The sequence below is a fragment of the Carcharhinus amblyrhynchos genome, chromosome 1 (assembly GCF_965287045.1).
Source record: "Carcharhinus amblyrhynchos chromosome 1, sCarAmb.v2.hapA, whole genome shotgun sequence".
NCBI classification, from domain to species: Eukaryota; Metazoa; Chordata; class Chondrichthyes; order Carcharhiniformes; family Carcharhinidae; genus Carcharhinus; species Carcharhinus amblyrhynchos.
Genome location: NC_137324.1, coordinates 6,430,839 through 6,453,799, shown reverse-complemented (window position 1 = coordinate 6,453,799; position 22,961 = coordinate 6,430,839). Strand labels below are relative to the sequence as shown.

Genomic DNA, 22,961 nt, shown 5'->3' with positions numbered 1-22,961 from the left:
TCAACTCCGGTATCAGCCTAGTAAACCTCCTCTGCACTCCCTCCAAGGCCAAAATATCTTTGCGCAGGTGCGGCGCCCAGAACTGCACACAGTACTCCAGCTGCAGCCTCACCAATGCCCTATACAGCTGCAGCAAGATCTCCCTACTTTTATATTCAATCCCCCTCGCTATGAAGGCCAGCATCCCATTCGCCTTCCTGACCACCTGCTGCACCTGCAAGCTGGGTTTTTGCGACTCATGCACAAGGACCCCGAGGTCCCTCTGCACCGTCGCCTGCTGCAGTTTTTCGCCCCGTAAGTAATAGTCCTTCCTACCATTCTTCCTACCAAAGTGGACCACCTCACACTTGCCAACATTAAATTCCATTTGCCATTTCCTGGCCCATTCGCCCAGCCTATCTAGATCCTTCTGCAGACTCTCCACACCCTCCGCAAAATTTGCCGTTCCCCCAATCTTGGTGTCATCAGCAAATTCCGACACCCTACACTCGGTTCCCTCCTCCAGATCATCTGTATAAATGGTAAAAAGCTGAGGCCCCAGCACCGACCCCTGGGGCACTCCACTAGTCACCATCCGCCAATCCGAATAGCACCCGTTGACCCCCACTCTCTGCCTCCTATTTGACAACCAATCCTCTATCCACGCTAACACCCTACCCCCAACTCCATGTCCCTCGACCTTCTGCAATAACCTCTTGTGAGGTACTTTGTCAAACGCCTTCTGAAAATCTAGAAAGACCACATCCACCGGCTCTCCTCTATCCACCGCCCTAGACACATCCTCATAGAACTCCAGTAAATTTGTCAGACACGACTTCCCTTTAATGAAACCGTGCTGTGTCTGCTCTATCAAGCAATTCCCTTCAAGATGCCTTGCAATTTCCTCCTTAATGACAGATTCTAACATTTTACCTACCACAGACGTTAAACTAACCGACCTATAATTCCCCGCCTTTTGCCTGGCACCCTTCTTAAACAACGGCGTAACATTAGCCGTTTTCCAATCATCCGGCACTTCCCTGGAATCCAGCGACATCTGGAAAATAACCACCAAGGCATCCACTATCACCTCCGCCATTTCTTTCAGAACCCTCGGATGCATTCCATCCGGTCCTGGGGACTTGTCCACAATCAGCCCCTCCAGTCTGTCGAGCACCGCCTCTCTAGTAACAGTAATGTCATTAAGACCCTCCAGTCCTACCGCCTTTCCATCGCTAACACCCGGCAAATTATTCACGTCCTCCTCCGTGAAGACAGAAACAAAAAAGTTATTCAATACCTTAGCCATATCCCCATCCCCTACCACTAGGTCCCCTTTCTCATCCTCTAAAGGACCAATGTTCACCCTAGCCAACCTCTTCCTTTTTATATATTTATAAAAACTCTTGCTATCCTTTTTTATATTAAGCACTAGCCCAGCTTCATAGTTTCTCCTACCCTTCTTTATCAACTTCTTTGTCAATCTTTGTTGACATTTAAACCTCTCCCAATCCTCTTCTCGCCCACTACTCTTAGCTACTCTAAATTCCTCCACTTTTAATTTAACACTTTCCTTCACCTCCTTTGTTATCCACGGATGCTGGTCAGCCGGCGACACCCATGTCCCACGAATGAATGAAAATTAGAGAAATGTTTTTTTGAGGGCTGAGAGTCTTTGGAACTCTCATTCTCAAAAAAGCAATGGAAGCGGAGTCTTTGAATATTTTTTAAGGCAGATATAGGTAAATTTTTGATTAACGAGAGAGTGAAAGGTTATCAGGAGTAAGGAGGAATGTAGGATTAAAATCAGACCAATCATCATCTTATCGAATGGTGGAGCAGGCTCAAGAGCCTGAGTGGCCCACTCCTGCTCCTAATTCGTAGATACTAATTCAGCAGGCTAAGAACGAATCATTGTACAGAGTGTGGGTAACTGTACAGAGTCACTCTGGTTTATTAGTTGAAATTACTTTGGGTATCTATGTAGGTGTCTTTCCTCTTGTAAGGTTGTAGTAACAAAATTGCCAAAAACCTTATTTCTTGTGTTGTTTTCTTATCAAGTAAAGCAGAAATGGCAATAGAAGTTAAGAAGCAACAGCCTTAAAGATAAACTAACGGTCTGGAATTAGGCTTCAACAGCAATGATTTCTTGCCAAAAGTCCCACACCCAACGCTCAGTCTCTCATCTCTCTCCAGATGCTGACATATATGTGTGCAGTGTTGGGCCAGCAGTGTCTGAAGCATTCCCTTTATAATCCTTTAAAAGCACTCGAGATCATATTGGCCTCCTTGATTTCACAACTATCAACATAATCCCCAAGGTTTCAGAACATTTTTTCCAACAGAATCCAATAGAATTCAAAGAAAAAGTTTTCAAAATCCAGTGTGACTTTTCTGTTGGGAGTTACTCATTGCTGCATCCTAGACATTACAGAGTTGGTTACGTTAAGATCCATTGGGAGTTCTGAGGTTGTTATTCAGAGCAGTTACATGGCTGAATTGACAGGCAAGGAGGAGTGTCGGGATGGCAGGAGAGTGTGTGACTATTTGTCAAAAGGAAACAAGACAACAGGTCTAGGGAACAGAGGACTCCTTGGAGCTGTCTAATGGCCATGAAATTTCAAATGCCTATAACTGAGCAACACGACTGAGTCAGGGGTAGATGGCACAGTGGTTAGCACTGCTGCCTTACAGTGCCAGGGACCTAGGTTCAATTCCAGCCTTGGGCGACTGTCTGTGCGCAGTCTGCACGCTGTCCCTGTGACTGCATGTGTTTCCTCTAGATGCTCCGGTTTCCTCCCATAATCAAAGATGAGCAGGTTTGGGTTATTGGCCATGCTAAATTGCCCCTTAGTGCCCCAAGATGTGTAGGTTAGATGGTGTTACAGGGATAGAGTGGGGGAAAGGGTCTGGGTAAGATACTCTGACGAGAGAGTTGGCACAGACTTGATGGGCCGATTGCCATCCTTTTGAACGGTAGGGATTCCATGGTGAATCATGAAGCCCCTGTGGTGCAGAAAGAGGTGCTAAATGAGAACTTTGCTAACCAAATTAGAAGAGGGTGACAATGGCTCAGTTGAAAGTGTTCATATCGAACAGCTAGGCAGTATAGTGAAAGGTAAAGAAGAGGTGCTAAAGAGAAGACTGGCAGCACTCCAGGAAGAGAAGTCACCAGGCCCGGATGGGATGCATTCTAGATTGCCGAGAGAGGTAAGGGAACAAATTGCAGCACCGTTGACAGAAATTTTCCAGGCCCCCTCTCGGATTAGTCCCAGGGGACTGGAGGATTGCAGATATGATGTTGCTAGGAAAGGAGCAAAGGATAACCCAACAAACTACAGTCCTCGATCGTGGGAAAACGGATGGAAGCCATAATATGGGATAAGATATGTGTACACTTAAGAGTAAAATAAGTCAAAGGCAGGTCATGTCTGATGAATTTAATTGAGGTTTTTAACAAGGTAACACAAGCAGTGGATGAGGGTACTGCTATGAATGTTGTACATTTGGATTTTCAGAAAGCATTTGATATGGTGCCAAATGGCAGCTTGGTTAGCAAATTAGAAATGTTTGAAATTGATGGGTCTTTGGCAACATGGATTAGAAGTTAGCTACCATTTTCTGACTGAGCTTTTGATCACATGGTCTAATTTCTCAGATGGTTTTATGTCAGATTTTGTTCCCTGGTACACCTTGTGAAGCACGGAGTGGGATAGTGGAGGTAGAAGTGGACTGTTTGTGTTTGTTGATGGACTAAGAATGAGAGGAATGAGAGGCCATAGATACACGATTAAATGCAAGACATTAACATAGAGAACAGGAAAATTTCCTCCAAATATTGTGATTAAGGCAGGAGGCGGCTCACCATTGGCCATTGCCAAGATCCACTGGTCCCGCCAAAGTCAATAGCCATTTGCATTGCTTGCCGGACATGCTGCTGGGGAACCCGCCATGCAGGGCTGTCTTTGGTGGGACTGAAAGATCCTGCTGGCAGGAAGGACTGGAAAAATCCCACCATATATGTCAACATTTCAAATTAGATTGGAGATTTGATCAAAGGAAAAAGATGGTTGAAGTGTTGTGGGAAGAGGCAGGTAAATCCAATTACGATAATTATCTTGCGTGTTCAGTAAGTTATTCCGTTGTTCCATTTTCATGCTGTAATTTGTGTCAAACCATTTGAGTTGCTCACTTTTTATTGAAGTATTTCCTAACCATATCTCGAATGCCATAACCGGCCTTATCACAGAGCTGCGGGACACAGGGCAGTGCCTATAGCTGATGAAGCGCCAGGGTGCTGAATTTGCCAGAAATAGAGAAGCGCACAGATAACTCAAACTTGTGGTCCGAGAGGAGATTAGAGGCATGTGGGGTGGGCAAGAACTGAGCTTCTGGGGACAGCTGTCAAGTGGAGGCCAGCAGATCCCTGAAGGAGAGAAAACCCACTGAGCCAAAGAGTTCTGTTAAAAACAGATTTCAGAGTCTATAACCTCTTTCATTTTCCCTGACTTAACAGGAACTTGCAATTATTTGGCAATTTTGATGTAGTAAAATAGACCAAGCAGTTTAACAGGTAACATTCATCAGGCAACATTTGACATCAGATTGCAAAAGGAGATGTTGGGACAGGTGCCCATAACTTAGTCAGACTGGTAGGTTTTCAGGACAGCCAAAGGAAGAGAGAATGTTAGTGAGGTGGGGAGTTTGAAGAGGGAGTTCCAGAGTTCAGTGCCTTAGTAGGCGAAGGCACAGTCACTGGGAGTGAGGACAACTTGAGATGTACGAGAGACTAGAATTGACTGAGTGCAGGGATCTGAGAGAGTTGTCGGGCTAAAGGAGTTTACAGAGACAATGAGGGGTGAGGCCATGAAGGGAAATGAAACACCAGGGATAAGAATTTTAAAATGGATTTGGTGCAGGATACTTCTCCATTCTGCCAGTATTCCTTTGCTTTATTTCCTTGGTCACCAAGAGGGGCAGACAGCTGCTGAAACGTTAGCTCTGGCACCCGTTGTTAAGGCCTTGGGCCTCAGTAGTCTGCAGGTTGTTTTTTATGGCAGGTTCAGCAAGGTCTTTCTTCACAAGGAGGGGAAGGCTAACACAGCAAAGCGTGGTTGAGCAGCCAACCACTGTGGAGCCAGTTTGGGTCAGTGCTTGTTGTGAAGTTCAGGCGCAGAGCAGTAAATGGAGAAAATAGCAACCCGTGCAGCAACAATGTAGCTGTGACGTGACAGTTGTTAAAAGGATATTTCAGACTAGGCTATTAAGTGAAATGCTTTCCGCTCCTCACGGCTGACGCTTTCAATGCTTTGATTCATTGTTCGCATCTAGGCTTCGTCCCAGTGGGCACTTGGAATGGAACAGGTTGCTGACACAGTGAGTTACTGCTTGTGCTGGACTCTGTCCAGCCTCTCTGGATATTAAGGACACAGCATTGTTTTGCTGTTTAGCACACATGCTGTTTTTTTTCTGAACTGCGTGAGCTGGTCACGCAGGGCTGATTTGTTTAGGATTCTGAGGGTGTTTAAAGCGGGAAATGCCCCACAGACCGGTTTCCCAGTTTGTCATACACGCAGTGTTCCCCTGACTATCTCAGCTTAAGCGACCATTCCTGGACTGCACAACACTCAAGCTGCAGCAAACCCTTTCTGAGCCTCCATAGTCTGGGAACCGGCAATCACTTCACTCTACAAAATCCACATGGGTCCAACCCATACCCCATAGCCTTTCATGCTGTGTTAACAGCACTGAAGTGATCTTGTACGTTTTACCTGTACCAATTTTTTGAAAGAGCTATCCAATTAATTCCGCAAGCCTGCTCTTTCCCCAGAGCCCTGCAAGTGTCTGCTTTGCTAGTATTGATCCAGTTTCCTTTTGAAAGTCACTAGTTTCCACAGTCCTTTCAGGCAGCGCATTCCAGATCACAGTTCACTGCGGGGAAATGAATTCTTTGCATTTCTATTTCTTTTGCTAATTGCCTGTGACCCCCTGGTTACCAATCTGCCTGACAGTTGAACAGTCTCTCCTTATTTATCGAAATCCCTCATGATTTGTGGCCTTCCAGCCTGATTTCCCATAAACAGCCTCTGCTCTGAGGAGAACAATCCGACATCTCTGGGCAATCTCCTGCGCTTTTAAGGCCTTGACACCCGTCCTAGATAGTGCTGTCCAGAATTGTACACGATCTTTTAGTTGAGTCCTAACCAGTGATTTATAAAGGGTTTGCTTCTGCACTCTTTTCTACAAAATCCAGGGTTCTGAGGACGTTTTCACAACCTTCTCAGCTTCTCCTGTCACCTTCAAAGATTTTGTGCACGCACTCAGGGTTCCTTCCCTTTCATTTCTATCGCGTAAAATCCGAATGGATCAAACCCCTTCCCTTCCTCTCCCATTATCTCAAATCCCAAATGAAGCAAATCTCTCCCCATTCAGGACTGTTACATAACTCCAAGCACAACTTTCCAGCTTTCTCTCACTACTTCAGTGAACCTCAGTCATTCTGGATTGCCTTGCAGCCTCTAATGGAAGTGCAGACTCTGTAATGATGATTGATGAGCTGTGCTACAAACATTACGGACTGGCTTTTTACATTGTCTGTCGAACTCTTAATGCAAGCATAACATTTTCCTGGCCAGCAAATGATTTATCCTTGTTAAACTGCCCTTCATTTTGTGCTGTGTCATTGCTTTACAGGTACAATCACTGGTTTTCTGCTGAATGATTGGCTTTAATAAAGGTAACCGTAAAATCCTGCAGATTGTAAGGGGGAGAGAGGGTGATTTAGTTGAGCTGTCTTTGATAGTAGCAGTTCCAATATTTGAAGGAATCTTATATGATATTTTCATGTAGAAGTGATTTGGAAATCGATGGTTTACTAAAATTACATATTGACTAAACTTTGGATTGTTCTCCTTGGAGAAAAACACCCCCAATGACTTTAGCAAGGACAGGTGGCAGACACAAATAGGAATATGACAGAATTCAGTTCTCCACCACCTTCAACATTCCCTTCACTGTGGCAGCAGCGTGTACTATTTACAAGATGCACCGCAGAAACTTACCAAGATTTCTGATACAGCACCTTCCAAACCTGTGACCGCTACCGTCCAGAAGGACAAGGGCAGCAAATACATGAGATCGCCACCACTTCTAAGTTCCCCTTCAGGTCACTCACCATCCTTACTTGGCAATATATCGCCATTCCCTCACCATCACTTGGTCAAACTCTTGGAATTCCCTCCCTAATAGCATTGTGGGTGTATCTACACCACATGGACCTCAGCAGTTCAAGAAGGCAGCTCACCATCACCTTCTCAAGGGCAATAAATGTTGGGCTAGCTGTTGACACTCACACCCTGTGAAAGAAAATGTTTAAAATAAATTATTATCTGCCCCTTAAATAACAGGAGTATGTCAAAGCTGCAGTGCTTCAACCATCGCCAGTCCCAAGCCTGTTCTGTACTAGTCCTCAGGTATTAACCTGGTGTTGTCAGACTTCTTACTGTGCTAATCCTCAGACACCAGGTTCCTGTTTGTTTCCACCTCACTCTGTTCCAGGTAGTGGTTTCCCATATATCTGTAGCTCTTGTCCTTTAAGTGATCGAAGTCATAGGTTTGGAAGGTGCCGTTGAAGGAGCCTTGGTGAGTTGCTACAGTTCATCTAGTAGATGGTATCCCTGGCTGCCACAATACATCGATGTGGAGTGATTGAATATTGAAGCTGATGGTTAGAATGGCAGTCAAGTGGGCTGCTTTGTCCTGGATGGTGTTGAGTGTTGTTGGAGCTGCGCCCATCTAGGCAAGTGGAAAATATTCCACTATTCCATTACAGTCCTCGCTTACACTTTGTAGATGGTGGATAGCTTCTGACCTGCTCTTGAAGCCATGTAAGGCTATTCCAGTTCAGTTTCTGGTCAATGGTGACTTCCAGGATGCATTGCAGGATCGCATCAGGACTTCTTTGACACAAACTATGAAACCTGTGACCTGTATCACTAAGACGAAGAAGGGCATCCATCACCTGCATGTTCCCCTCTAGCCAATTAACATCCTAAATATTTACAGAACCATACATTAAAAATAACAGAAGTAAGAACAGGCCATTCGGCCCTTCGAGCCTGCTGCACCATTCATTTTGATTATTGCTGATCATCAAATTCAGTATTTTCATCCCGCCTTTCCCCTCTTCCCCCCCCCCCCCACATATCCCTTGATCCCTTCAGCCCAAGAGCTATATCTAATTCTTTCTTGAAATCAGACAACGTTTTGGTCTCAACTACATTCAGTGGTAGTGAATTCCACACTCTCACCACCCTCTGGGTGAAGAAATTTCTCCACATCTCAGTTCTAAAAGGTTTACCCCTTATCCTCAAACTATGACCCCTAGTTCTGGACTCCCCCACCATTGGGAACATGATTCCTGAATCTATCGAGTCTAACCCTGGTAGAATTTTATAAGTTTCAATGAGATCCCCTCTCACTCTTCTGAACTCAAATTAATATAATCTTAACCGATGTCTCTCCTCATATGACAGACCTGCCATCCCAGGAATCAGCCTGATAAACTTACACTGTACTCCCTCTATAAGGACACCAACTCTGCTCCAGGTATGGTCTCATCAATGTCTGATGCAATTGCAGTAAAGCATACCTATTCCTACACTCAAATCCTCTTTCTATGAAGGCCAGCATACCATATGCCTGCTATACTTGCGTGCTTACTTTCAGCGAGCATAGAAGGCTGACGGGTGATCTTAAAGAGGTCAATAAAATAATGAGGGGCGTAGATTACATAGTCAATATCTTCCCCCAAAGGTAGGGGAGTCTAAAACTAGAGAGCATAGGTTTAAGGTGAGAGGGGAGAGATACAAAAGGGTCCAGAGGGGCAATTTTTTTCTCACGGGACACCAAGGTGTCGCTGAGCATTCTATCAATTTACACCCATATAAATAACATCTGTCTTCCTCTTATTGTACCAAAGTGGATAACCTCACATTTATCCACATTACACTGCATCTGCCATGCTTATGCTCACACACTCATCCTGTCCAAATAATGCTAACTTTGCATCCTCCTCACAACTGACCCTCTCACTCAACTTGGTATCATCTGTAAATTTGGAGATAATATATTTAGTTCTCTTGTCCAAATTATTAAGATGTGTGTACAGTTGGGGTCCTAGCACAGATCCCTGCAGTACCCCACTAGGTACTGCCTACCAGTTGAAAAAAGAACCTTTTATTCTAACTCTTTGCTTCCTATCTGCTAATACATCTGATAAGGCATTCATAAGGACTGCTTGGTTTCATTGGTTAGAGCGTTCAATACAGGAGCTGCGACGTCTTGTTGAAGTTTTACGAGACATTGGTAAGGCCACACTTGGAATACTGTGTGTAATTCTGGTCACCCTATTATAGAAAGGATATTATTAAACTAGAAAGGGGCGAAAAGATGTAGTAGGAGCTACCAGGACTGGATGGTTTGAGTTATAGGGAGAGCTGGATATACTGGGACTTGTTTCTCTGGAGCATAGAAGGCTGAGGGGTGATCTTAGAGGTCAATAAAATAATGAGGGGCGTAGACAACATAGATGGTCAATATCTTTCCCCAAAGGTAGGGGAGTCTAAAACTAGAGAGCATAGGTTTAAGGTGAGAGGGGAGAGATACAAAAGAGTCCAGAGAGGCAGTTTTTTTCTCACACAGGGTGATGAGTGTCTGGAATAAGCCACTAGAGGCAAGTACAATTTTGTCTTTTAAAAAGCATTTAGATAATTACATTGGTAAAATGGATATGGAGGGATATGGGCCAAATGCGGGCAATTCGGACTAGCTTAGTGGTAAAAATTGGATGGCATGGACAAGTTGGGCCAAAGGGCCCGTTTCCATGCTATAAACCTCTATGACTCTAACCAGCTTTCTATCTGTCTCAAGATACCTGCAATCCCATGCACTTATCAGCTATGTGAGAACATGTCGAAAGTCTCTGAAAGTGTAAATAAACCACATCCATTGGTTCTCTGTGGTCAACTTTACTAGTTGCATCCTTGAAGAATTCCAGTAGATTTATCAAAAATGATTGCATATTGCCATTTCTTCACTACCACTGAGTCAAAATCCTGGAACTCCTTCCCTACAGCACTGTGGGTGTACCTACGTCACATGGACTGCAGTGCTTCAAGAAGGAACTTGAGATCAGTTAAGTGGAGCTATGGGGAGGTGAGGAAGCTGGAAGAATTGTTGCTATGTTGATCCCAAAATGACTCAGCAGTGTATTTGCTGTCATTGAAATGTGAAATACTTACCAACCAGAAAGTTATTGTCTAGTTTTCAGCTTTTGTTATGCGAGGCAGTTTTACTCAAAATATCCCTGCTATGGGAGTAGGGTGGGGGGAATGGGACTGACCAGAGAGCTGCCTCCTCTGTGCTGTAACGGTAATGGTAAGATAGTTCCAGAGTATGCCGCCACAAAAGGCATCACCTAATATGGACTTGGGGCAGGAGGGGGGAATGCCAAGCAGATCTAGCAAGTGGATGCTCAGGATTGTCACATGTATTAACGTACAGTGAAACGTATTGTTTCTTGCATGCAATACAGACACTGCATACCGTTCATAGAGAAGGAAATGAGAGAGTGCAGAATGTAGTGTTACAGTCATAGCTACTGTGTAGAGAAAGATCAGCTTAACGTAATGAAAAGTCTGATGGCAGCAGAGAAGAAGCTGTTCTTCTTGTTCTTGAGCAGCTGGCACTTCATTTGACAGCTGCCCAGGAGTTTCTGCCTGTTGGGGCGATAATTCTTACAAAACCATGGCTGCCCACACTTACTGCTTCAACAACTCTTCCCCCCTTCAGCAAGTTGCTGCAATAATTAATAAAAATGAAGTGTCTACCATGTCTCACAAATTTGATTGAATTCTTTGAGGGGGTAACTAAGTGTGTAGGTGAAGATAGGGCAGTTGACGTTGTATGTATGGATTTTAGTAAGGTGTTTGATAAGTTTCCCCATGGTAGGCTCGTGAAGCAAGTAAGGAGGTGTGGGATAGAGAGAAATTTGGTCGATTGGATAAGTAACTGGCTGTTTCATAGAAAACAGAGGGTGGATGGAGACCAGTTACCTGCGGTATAACATAGGGATCAATGCTGGGTCCTCTGCTTTTTGTGATTTTTTTTAATCAATGACTTGGAGGAGGAGGCTGAAGGGAGGGTCAGTAAGTTTGCTAATGACACCAAGATTGGTAGAGAAGTGGACGAGGTGGAGGGCCGTTGTCAGCTGCAAAGAGACATTGATAGGATGCAGAGAGCTGGGCTGAAAAGTGGCAGATGGAGTTTAATCCTGATAAGTGCGAGGTGATTCATTTTGGTAGAACAAATTTGAATGTGGATTACAGGATCAACAGCAGCGTTCTGAGGGATGTGGAGGAACAGCGAGATCTTGGGGTTCATATCCACAGATCTCTGAAGGTTGCCACTCAAGTGGATAGAGCCGTGTGTTAGAATTTATTAACAGGGGGTTTGAGTTTAAAAGCCATGGGGTTATGCTGCAACTGTACAGGACCTTGGTGAGACCACATTTGAAATATTGTTTGCAGTTCTAGTCACCTCACTATAAGAAGGATGTGGAAGCATTGGAGAGAGTGCAGAGGAGATTTACCAGGATGCTGCCTAGTTTGGAGGGTAGGTCTTATGAGGAAAGGTTGAGGGAGCTGGGGCTTTTCTCTTTAAGAGTGGAGGAGGATGAGAGGCGACTTAATACAGGTTTATAAGATGATGAGGGATAGATAGAGTGGACGTTCAGAGACTGTTTCCTTGGGTGGATGTAGCTGTTACTAGGGGACATAACTATAACGTTCATGGTGGGGGATATAGGAGGGATATCTGATGCAGGTTCTTTACTCAGAGTGGTTGGGATGAGGAATGGACTGCCTGCTGTGATAGTGGAGTCGGACACTTTAGAAGCTTTCAAGCAGTTATTGGATAGGCACATGGAGCACTCCAGAATGATAGGGTGTGGGATAGCTTGATCTTGGTTTCGGACAAAGCTCAGCACAACATTGAGGGCCGAAGGGCCTGTTGTATACTGTACTGTTCTATGTTTATGCTGTTTAACATTCAGTCTTTCACTTGTGCACTCATCAACTGCCCCTCCTCCCCTTCTCTTGGGCAGAACACCAGCCCCACTGCAGTGTGAGTTGTCTGTGAGGGAATGAGGAGGATGGGCTGCAGTTAGAGGAGTGCCCAGTGTTTGCAGGGTGACCAGGCCTTTGTTCATGGTGGTTTCCTTTTGATAGCAAGCAGCAGTAACGATGACCTTCAGCAAGCTGCCTTAGCAGCAGAAATATTTCTCATCTCCCTCCCCACCCTCTGATCCTCGTCTACCAAAGCAAACATTGCTGTTCAGTGCCAAGCGTTAACAGCAAAACATTATTTGAAAAACGAGATGGCAAGATAACTGAAAGCCCCCACGTGCTGCATTCTGATGTTTTCTCTTGAGGTTTGGTACGTCAGTCTTGCGCTGACCCGCTGGCATTTGTTCTGTGTAGCAGCCAGGGAGCTGTTTGATAAGGCACATTTTCCATTACCCAGGGGGTAGTGGGTGAGGGGCAAGAAGCTAAACACTGGCTCGTTTATATCTTATGCCAAAAAAAGTTGGGAATATGAGCAGAGGAGGTGAAGTCAAGTGACTCTTGCTGTTAGAAGGGACGCTTTTTTTTATTTGTTAACATACATCAGTAGTTGTCTGCAGCTGGATCTCACTGTTCCTGTTTGTTGATCCGTTCGGCACAGGACAACATTCGGGGCTGCTTGATGCCCAGCTCTTTGAATCTGAAAATCTGTGGCTCGGTTCCACAACTGGCTGAGGAATATAACAACGGCCTCTTTGTATTGCTGAGGACCGGGTACTGTGGATCATCAGAAGCCTAATGCTTTGCCCCTATCCTCTGCCCTTAGCCCCTACTGGCCTGAAAGGTATCCTGATAGTGACATTTTAACCATGTTTCCTATCATTCCTGCTCCATTCTCTGCTCAAGTTTCTATTTTTTTTCTCATTTATTCTTTCGTGGGAAGTGGGCATCGCTGGCAAGGCCAGCATTTATTGCCAATCCCTATGGGAACTGGGTCATTTCAGAGGGCAGTTGAGAGTCAACCGTATTGCTGTGGGTCTGGAGTCACACGTAGAGTTAAAAATGACAAGTTTCATAGAACCCCACATCATGTACTGGGATGCAGGGAAAAGTATTGTTTCTTGCACACTATGCAGACAAAACATGCTACTCATAGGTGGCAGAATATAATGTTGCAGTTACAGGTAGGGTGAGGAGAAAGATCAACTTAATATATGATATGACCATTCAAAAGTCTGATGGCAGCAGGGAAGAAGCTGTTCTTGAGTTGGTTGTTTTCAGACTTTTGTATCTTTTCCCAACAGAAGACGTTGGAAGAGAGTATTTTGGGGTGCATGGCATCCTTGATCATGCAGACTGCTTTCCCGAGGCAACAGGAAGTGTAGACAGAGTGAAAGGACAGGAGGCTGGTTTGAGTGATGGACTCCTGTGGCTTAAACAGTGTTTTTTTTACAGATCCAGTATTACATCGTTACTTCTGTATTCAATGCCTTGCCCAATAAAGGAAAGCATTCCATGTGATTTTTCTTCACCACCTTGTCCTGTCACCTTTAAGGAACTCTGGACATGGACTCCAAGATATCTCACATCCTCAACCCCTCTCAATATCTTCCCATTTATTAAGTATTCCCTTGTCTTCTTTGCCCTCCTAAAATACATAACCTCACTGTTTTCTGGATTGAATTCCATTGCTGAGGCATTGAGTACAAAAGTAGCTGGGGCATTGAGTGCAGGAGTTGGGAAATCATGTTGCAACTGTATAAAACCTTGCTTAGGCCACATTTGGAGTATTGTGTGCAGTGATGGTCACCAAGTTACCGGAAGGACGTGGAAGCTTTAGAGAGTGCAAAGAAGGTTTACCAGGATATTGCCCCTTCTCAAGGGTGTTGGCTATGAGGAGAGGTTGAATAAACATAGAACATAGAACATTACAGCGCAGAACAGGCCCTTCGGCCCACGATGTTGCGCCGACCAGCTTTTAAAAAAAAAACACTAACCCACTAATCTAAACCAATCCCATTTCGTCCATAAACCTATCCACAGATCTCTTAAACGCCCCCAAACTAGGCACATTTACAACTGCAGCTGGCAGGGCATTCCAGTCCCTCACCACCCTCTGGGTAAAGAACCTACCCCTGACATCAGTCCTATAACTACCCCCCCTTAATTTAAAGCCGTGCCCCCTCGTGCTAGCTTTCTCCATCCTAGGAAAAAGGCTATCACTATCCACCCTGTCTAAACCTCTAATCATCTTATATGTTTCAATAAGGTCCCCTCTTAGCCACCTTCTTTCCAGCGAAAACAACCCCAAATCTCTCAGTCTCTCCTCGTAGGATCTCCCCTCCATACCAGGCAACATCCTGGTAAACCTCCTCTGCACCCTGTCCAAAGCCTCCACATCCTTCCTGTAATGTGGGGACCAGAACTGCACACAATACTCCAAGTGCGGCCGCACCAGAGTTGTGTACAGTTGCATCATGACGCTGCGACTCCTAAATTCAGTCCCCCTACCAATAAACGCCAAGACACCGTATGCCTTCTTAACAACCTTATCTACTTGATTCCCAACTTTCAGGGATCTATGTACACATACACCTAGATCCCTCTGCTCCTCCACACTATTCAAAGTCCTCCCGTTAGCCCTATACTCAACACATCTGTTATTCCTACCGAAATGAATTACCTCACACTTCTCCACATTAAACTCCATCCGCCACCTCGCGGCCCAGCTCTGCAACCTTTCTAAGTCACCCTGCAAACTATGACACCCTTCCTCACAATCTACCACACCTCCGACTTTGGTGTCATCAGCAAACTTACTAATCCACCCAACTATACCCTCATCCAGATCATTAATAAAAATTACAAACAGCAGTGGCCCCAAAACAGATCCCTGAGGCACACCAGGATTAATTCTACTGGAAAGACAGAGGCTGAGGGGAGACCTGATAGACATCTACAAAATGATGAGAAGAATAGACAGGATGGTTAGTCAGAGGCTTTTTCCAAGGGTGGAAGTGTCAATTACAAGGGGACACAGGTTCAAGTTGTGAGGGGGAAAGTTTAAGGGAGATATACAGGGGAAGCTTTTCACGTAAAGAGTGCTGGATACCTGAAACACACTGCCAGAGGAGGTGGTGGAAGCAGGCACATTAGCAACATTTAAGAGGCATCTAGGTGGGTGTAACAGGGAGAGAATAGAGGGGTATAGCCTGAGTAAGCGCAGAAGGTTTCTTCTTGGTTTAGTTAGGGCATCATGATCGGCACAGGCTTGGAGGGCCAAAGGGTCTGTTCCTGGGCTGTACTTTTCTTTGTTCTTTGTTCCATTTGCCACTTCTCTTTCCGCTGAATCAAAGCATTGATATAATTCTGTAGCTGACAGCTATCCTCTTCACTATCAACTTCATGGGCAATTTTGTGACAGCTGCAAATTTCCTGATCATGCCACACACATTTATGTCTAAATCACTAAAATATACAACAAATAGAAAGGGCCTCAACACAACCTTGTAAAGGTAAAGTCACCATAGTCCCAGCTGACCATACTGACCTTTGAGGAGAGTACTGACTAGTGGTGAGTTAACCTGAGGGTCATCGCACCTCAAGCAAGGGGCAAGATTGAGAAGGCACTACCATCGTGAATAATCTCAGCCAGTTGGGAATTGAACCCACACTGTTAGTGTCACTCTGTGCCGTGAACCAGCCGTCTAGTCAACTGAGCAAATTGACCTGCACAGGCCCCATAGGTTTTCCACTCACACAAACATCCATCAATCAATACTCTCCTGTGAAATGTATTTAATTACGTTTTAGGTGAGTTATAGAGGTTTACAGTTTGGAAACAGGCCCTTTGGCCCAATGTGTCCATGCCTCCCTTTTTTAACCGCTAAGCTAGTCCCAATTGTCTGCATTTGACCCATATCCCTCTATACCCATCTTACCCCATGTAACTGTCTAAATGCTTCTTAAAAGATAAAATTGTACCTCATGCTTATATAAATATTGTTGAAACTTAATCGAGAGAGTGGTGAGAGTGTAGGACACATTATCACAGGGAGTGGTTGAGGCAAACAGCAGAGAAGAATTTAATTGGAAGCTAGATAAACACATGGGGGAGAGAGGAATAGAGGGTTATAATGAGTGTTAGATAAGGAACAAGGAGAGGAGCCTTGTATGAAGTCCTTCTGACTTCTGAATATTCCATAGAACTCTCGGTAATCAGCGGCTGGTGTGCTGCTGAGACAAGAAAGTGGCTTTTTGAGCAAGATAAAATTGAATGGAGAAATGGAAGTATAGTCATGATGTAATAGACAAATTATCCAGAGGCTTAGGCTAATGTTTTGGGGTTCAAACCACAGCAGCTAGTGGAATTTAAATTCAACTACTAACATCATAAATCTGGAATAAATATAAAGCTAAGCTCAGTAATGGTGACAATGAAACCATTGTTGTTAAAACCCAATTGGTTTACTTTTAGGGAAGGAAATCTGTCATTCTTTCCTGGTTGAATCTTAACTGCATTCTGAAATAATCTAGCAAATCATTCAATTCAAGGGCAATTAGGGATGGGCAACAAATGCTGATCCAGCCAGCGACACCCATATCCAGTGAAAGAGTTAAGAAAACAAATGGATTACAGGACTTCCATCGTTGGAGCTAACCTTGTGATGTCCTGGGAAGGCTGTTATTTGTGTGCTTTAAGGGAGAGTGTAATGTGAGAAACGGGTGTTAAGTTGAGCAGAATGTATCTGATCTAATTCCATTAGAATTATAACGGAAGTAGTAAGCGGGAATTGTATTACATAGCAGTACGCTAGCATTCTGAAATCTGGTTTGCCAGTACTCCCCCCACCCCCCCAGAAACACCATGACCAGACGTCAGCCTGTGTTCTCTGGAGGGCTATGTGAGTCACCCATTTTTGCTCAGACCAGATTATGACCTTTCCCCACCTCGTGTGGTTGCCAACTCTGGTTAAGTGAATTCTTGGAAGTTTTACCACATGACCTCATGTCTCCCACTGCCCCACCCTGCCATTGGTTGGCAGCCAGGTTCGTCCTTGTGCTTTCCCACAGCCACTGGAAAGAGAAAACAGTCTTTATTTACAAATTGGATGATTCTTGACTGTGACAGGGATTGGCTGAGGTGAATAATATCGATACATTTATGGGAAAGTTGGCCTTTCTTCCACAGTTCTAGTATTCTAATAACAAATAAACGGAAGAGATCAAAGAACATAAGAAATAGGAGCAGGAGTAGGCCATCTGGCCCTTCGAGCCTGCCCCGCCATTCAATAAGATCATGGCTGATCTGTCGTGGCTCAGTTCCACATTCCCGCCCTCTCCCCATAACCCTTAATCCCCTCTCTTATCAAAAACCCATCAACCCGCGTCTTAAAAATATTTAGCGAGGTAGCCTCCACCACTTCAACGGGCAGAGAATTCCAGAGATTCACCACCCTTTGAGTGAAGAAGTTCCTCCTCAACGCCGTTCTAAACCGCCCCCCCTTTATCTTGAGGCTGTGCCCCCTAGTCCTGCTATCCTTTCTGAGCGGGAAGAGTCTCTCCACCTCTATCCTATCCATCCCATTCATCATCTTATATGTCTCAATGAGATCTCCCCTCATTCTTCTAAACTCTAACGAGTACAAGCCTAATTTATTCAGCCTCTCCTCATAGCTCAACCCTCTCAACTCCGGCATCAGCCTAGTAAACCTCCTCTGCACTCCCTCCAAGGCCAAAATATCCTTGCGTAAGTACGGCGCCCAAAACTGCACACAGTACTCCAGCTGCGGCCTCACCAATGCCCTATACAGCCGCAGCAAGACCTCCCTACTTTTATATTCAATCCCCCTCGCGATGAAGGCCAGCATCCCATTCGCCTTCCTGACCACCTGCTGCACCTGCAAGCTGGGTTTTTGCGACTCATGCACAAGGACCCCGAGGTCCCTCTGCACCGTCGCCTGCTGCAGTTTTTCTCCACGTAAGTAATATTCCTTCCTACCAAAGTGGACCACCTCGCACTTGCCAACATTAAGTTCCATTTGCCATTTCCTGGCCCATTCGCCCAGCCTATCTAGATCCTTGTGTAGACTCTCACCACCCTCCGCACAATTTGCCTTTCCACCAATTTTGGTGTCATCAGCAAATTTCGACACCTTACACTCGGTTCCCTCCTCCAGATCATCTATATAAATGGTAAATAGCTGAGGCCCCAGCACCGACCCATGGGGCACTCCACTAGTCACCATCCGCCAATCCGAATAGCACCCATTGAGCCCACTCTCTGCCTCCTATTTGACAACCAGTCCTCTATCCACGCTGAAAAGGTGGTGAAATCTTTGAATATTTTAAAGGCAGAGCTGTATAGATTGTTGGTAAGTAAGGAGGTGATAGGTTTGTGGTGATAGGTGATAGGTGGAATGTAGGTTGGACACAGATTTGAGATTATTATAAGATCGCCATGATCTCACCTGACGAAGAAACAGAGCTCCAAAAGCTCGTGATACCAAATAAACCTGTTGGACTTCAACCTGATGTTGTGAGACTTCTTACTGTGCTTACCCCAGTCCAATGCCGGTGTCTCCGCATCATTATTAAATGGAAGAGGGCTGAGTGGCCTATCCCTGTTCTTCCTTTGTTTGTACATTTGTTTGTATGTACAAATTATAAGAGTCCTCGCTGTAGTATCTTGGTGATTAATCTACAATTCCTGGAGACTCCAGGGCAATCCGCGAGGGTTGGCATTGATTCCAGTCATCTTGTGAGGGGACGGGAAGTTTTTAAGGCCCCTTTTGCCTTTGGTGACCATGTTTCCCTCAATGCTGCCTCTGCTGAGACTAGTTCTAAATTGGAGTGAGTAAATCTCCAAAAGCATTCTTCAATTGCTGTCATGGAAACCAGCAACTTAACAGCTTAACCTTTAACCTAGAGGCTTGGTTTACGTTTGCCATCTTGAGATTATTCAGTTCTTTTCGTTGTAAGACTTTTTCTTTGATCTGTGTGTGAATTGGACTGAGGTGAGACGCCCAGAATCTTTCCTCAATAAGGGACGTGGAGATCCTGTCAAAAAGCAGCAAAAATATTACCAAAGATGACGCCAGAATTGAGAGGCTATCATGACCGAAGAAGACTGAATAGGCCTCTTTTCTGTAGAAAGGAGAGAATGCGGAAAATTTCTGTTTGATACGGTTGCCAACTATGATTAAATACATTCCTGGAGGTTTCATCACATGCGTTGCCCTGTCCCCAAAGCTCCAGCCATCCATCCTTGTGACGTACTGCCTTCCTCTGCCATCTGCAAAGCAGAAGGAGTTATTACCCAATTGGATGATGCCATTTTTCTATTTTTAATATTTTATGAAATATTTCCAAGAAAATTTCTTAAAAAGTGACCTTTTTTTTGATGTCCCAATAATATTTCCCCAGGGTTGCACATGGCAATGTCCTGGAGATTGATCATTAACTTCTACGGACTTCAGGCCAATCCTGGAGGGTTGGCAACCCACTCCTTGAATATCCCTAGGCGAGAAAGACTGGTCCATGAGACCATGCCAGCTGTGGTAACTGTGAGCACTACAGGTACAATTCTCACTAGCAGGAATCAGGTGTAGATCAAAAGGTGCGAAATAATTTGATGTAATGACAGGAAAGAAATTGACGACCGTGTTCCACCTGGGTAATTCAGATCACACTTATCCACCAACCTCTCCAATCCAATCTTAAATGTTGTGACAATTTCAACCTTGATTGCAAACCATTAAGCAAATTCCACAGACTTACAACATAACTGTTTTGTGGCACTGCTGATAGTGAGCCAGAAACTCCATGTTTGAGTCTTAGTCCAGTACTTGTGGCCAAAACAGGGACAAAGCTCAACTCTCACCCAAGACTATTGGAAATCCTCAAAATGTGTGTACTCCTGTCCTGCTCAAATATTTTCACAGTTCATGCACACTGTTCCCTTGCATTCCTTGGAATGCTTGATGACACTTGTTCATTAATTATCGTTGTAATCTTTAATCCCAGTCAAATATTTTTCCGTTTTTCATGGAATGCTGATTAAACTGTCGCTTACAATGTTTGCTTGGGAGTCTGTTTCACACATTAATTATTGGGCTGGGGTTGGAGTTTATATCTAGTCTTGGTTCAACCTTATTTATTTTGTGATTCTAGTTCTGTGGTCTAGAGCTAGAGAGATTCTTCCCGCTTAGAAAGGATAGCAGAACTAGAGGGCACAGCCTCAAAATGGGTGGCGGGCGCAGTTTAGATCGGAGTTGAGGAGGAACTTCTTTACTCAAAGGGTGGTGAGTCTCTGGAATTCTCTGCCCATTGAAGTGGTAGAAGCTACCTCGCTGAATATATTTAAGTCACAGTAGATAGATTTCTGATAGACAGGGGAATTAAGGGTTATGGGGAGAAAGCGGGAAAGTGGAACTAATCCACTTCAGATCAGCCATGATCTTGTTGAAGGGCTAGATGGCCTATTCCTGCTCCTATTTCTTATTTTCTTATGTTCTTATGTATGTTACAGTGAAAATTAAAGAATCCATTTCTGTTTTGATTTCAAACAAACTCTTTAGGAATACAAGTTATGAGGGACATGGGTGTTTTGATCCAACAAATCCATTTTAAGCAAATAGTTCTATCCATATCGAGCAAATAGTTTGAACTACATTTATCCACCCACCTCTTCAATCCAATCTTAAATGTTGACACAGTTTCAAACTTCATTGCAAACCATTAAGTGAATTCCACAGCCTTACAACATGCCCTGTTTTGTGGCACTGCCGATAGTGAGCCAGAAACTCCAGGTTCGAGTCCCACCTCAGTACTTGTGGCCAAAGAAGGTTGAGTACCAAGCTGCAAATCCTTCCAACGCATGCAGGTGGCAGATGATGAGAGTGGGAGAGATTCCTGGTTGATGTGATGGAGAAAAATTAGAGCTGCTACCATCACTATCCATAGCTCGAGACTATAACATGCGTGTAAAAGTATATGTTACCACAGCAACTTGGACTCCCTGACTGAACTGTAACACGCACAACACACTGTGGGTAAAGGCAATACAATACCCCCAGGGATACTTCACAGAGCAGAACATGCACTGATCAGTAATAGGAGCTGAGAGAGGTTATTTGCATTATGAAAGGATTTTGTAGGGTAGAGGTAAAGAAGTGTTTTCACTTTTTCCTTAATTCGTTCTTAGGGTGTTAGTCTTGCTGACAAGGCCAGCATTTGCCCTAATTGCCCTTGAAAAGGTGGTGACAGACCACCACCTTGAATCTTTGCAGTCCCTGTGATATTGGTATACTATCAGGGGTCTTAAATGGAAGATAGTCACAAATAAATTTGGGGAATTTATTTGGGGAATTTACCCAAAGAGTAGTTTGAATATGGATCTTACTACCAAAGGGAGTGGTTGTGGTGAATAAAATAGATACATTTGAGAGGAAATGAGAAAATGCATAAGAGAGAAATGAATAGCAGATATCCTGATGATTGGAGCAGTCTCCTAACAACATAGACATTGGAGTGGACCTGTTTATCTGTTTGTGTACTGTTAACTTTGTGATTGCTTATCCAGCAAGATTCACTATTGACGGAGATTTGAAGCTGATTGGAAGAGTCCCAGCCTCCCAGTGAGAATTCTTTAGCAAATCAGATCTACTGGCCATGAATAGGGGCATTAAAAGAGCTAAGAGGGAGCAAGGTTTGAAAAGCTCTCCATGTCCTGAATGTAGGAACAGGTGTAGGAAATTCAGCCTCTTGAAGGTGTACTGTCATTCAATTAGACCACGGATTGTCTTAACTGATTTGAAATCCTATAAATATAGAATCATACAGCGCAGAAGAGGCCCTTTGGCCCATCGAGTCTGTACTGACACATTAGAAATACCTGTACTCCCACCTAATCCTATCAGCTAGCACTTGGTCCTTAGCCCTGAATGTTATTAAGTGCCAAGTGCTCATGTAGTTAGTTTTTAAAGGATGTGAGGCAACCCACCTCCAACACTCTCCCAGGCAGCGCATTCCAGACTGTCACCACTCTCCGGGTAAAAATGTTTTTCCTCCGTTCCTCCCTAAACCTCCTGCCCCTCATCTTGAACGTCTGACCCTTCTACACTGTGGGTAAAGGCAATACAATACCCCCAGGGATACTTCACAGAGCAGAACATACACTGATCAGTAAGTAGTAGGAGCTGAGAGAGGTTATTTGCATTTTGAAAGGATTTTATAGGGTAGAGGTAAAGAAGTGTTTTCACTTTTTCCTTAATTCATTCTTAGGGTGTTAGTCTTGCTGACAAGGGGAACAGCTGCTCCTTAACCTCTCTGTCTGTGCCCCTCATAATCCTGAACATCTCGATCAGGCCCCTCAGCCTTCTCTGCTCCAATGAAAACAACCCAAGCCTATTCAACCTCTCTTCATAACTTAAATGCTCCATCCCAGGCAGCATCCTGGTGAATCTCCTCTGTGTGCGCACACACACACACACACATACACCCTCCCCACTAACATGCCCTTCGTTTCCAGAGATCTATGAAGAAACACACCAAGGTCCCTTTGTTTACTGAACTTCCTAGTGTCCTACCATTCATTGAGCACTTCCTTATTAAATTACTCCTTCCAAAGTGTATCACCTCACACTTTTCAGGGTTAAATTCTATCTGCCACCTGTCTGCCCATTTGACCATTCCATCTATATCTTCTTGTAGCCCAAGACACTCCATCTCACTGTTAACCACCCAGCCAATCTTTGTATCATAGAACATAGAACACTACAGCACAAACAGGCCCTTCGGCCCACAAGTTGCGCTGATCACATCTATACCTACCAGGCCATAGAACTACCTGTAACTTCC

The 22,961-nt window shown here is 44.4% G+C and overlaps 1 protein-coding gene across 1 annotated transcript in view; it reads left to right on the top strand.

Annotated features, from left to right (window-relative positions):
* The window catches only part of LOC145348561 (rab11 family-interacting protein 5-like), a 60,798-nt gene that overhangs the window by 5,660 nt on the left and 32,177 nt on the right, over positions 1 to 22,961 (top strand). The window contains exon 2 of the mRNA XM_080196754.1: positions 5,311 to 5,355. Within this exon, the coding sequence (XP_080052880.1) occupies positions 5,311 to 5,355 (45 nt within the window). The remainder of the gene's footprint in view (positions 1 to 5,310; positions 5,356 to 22,961) is intronic.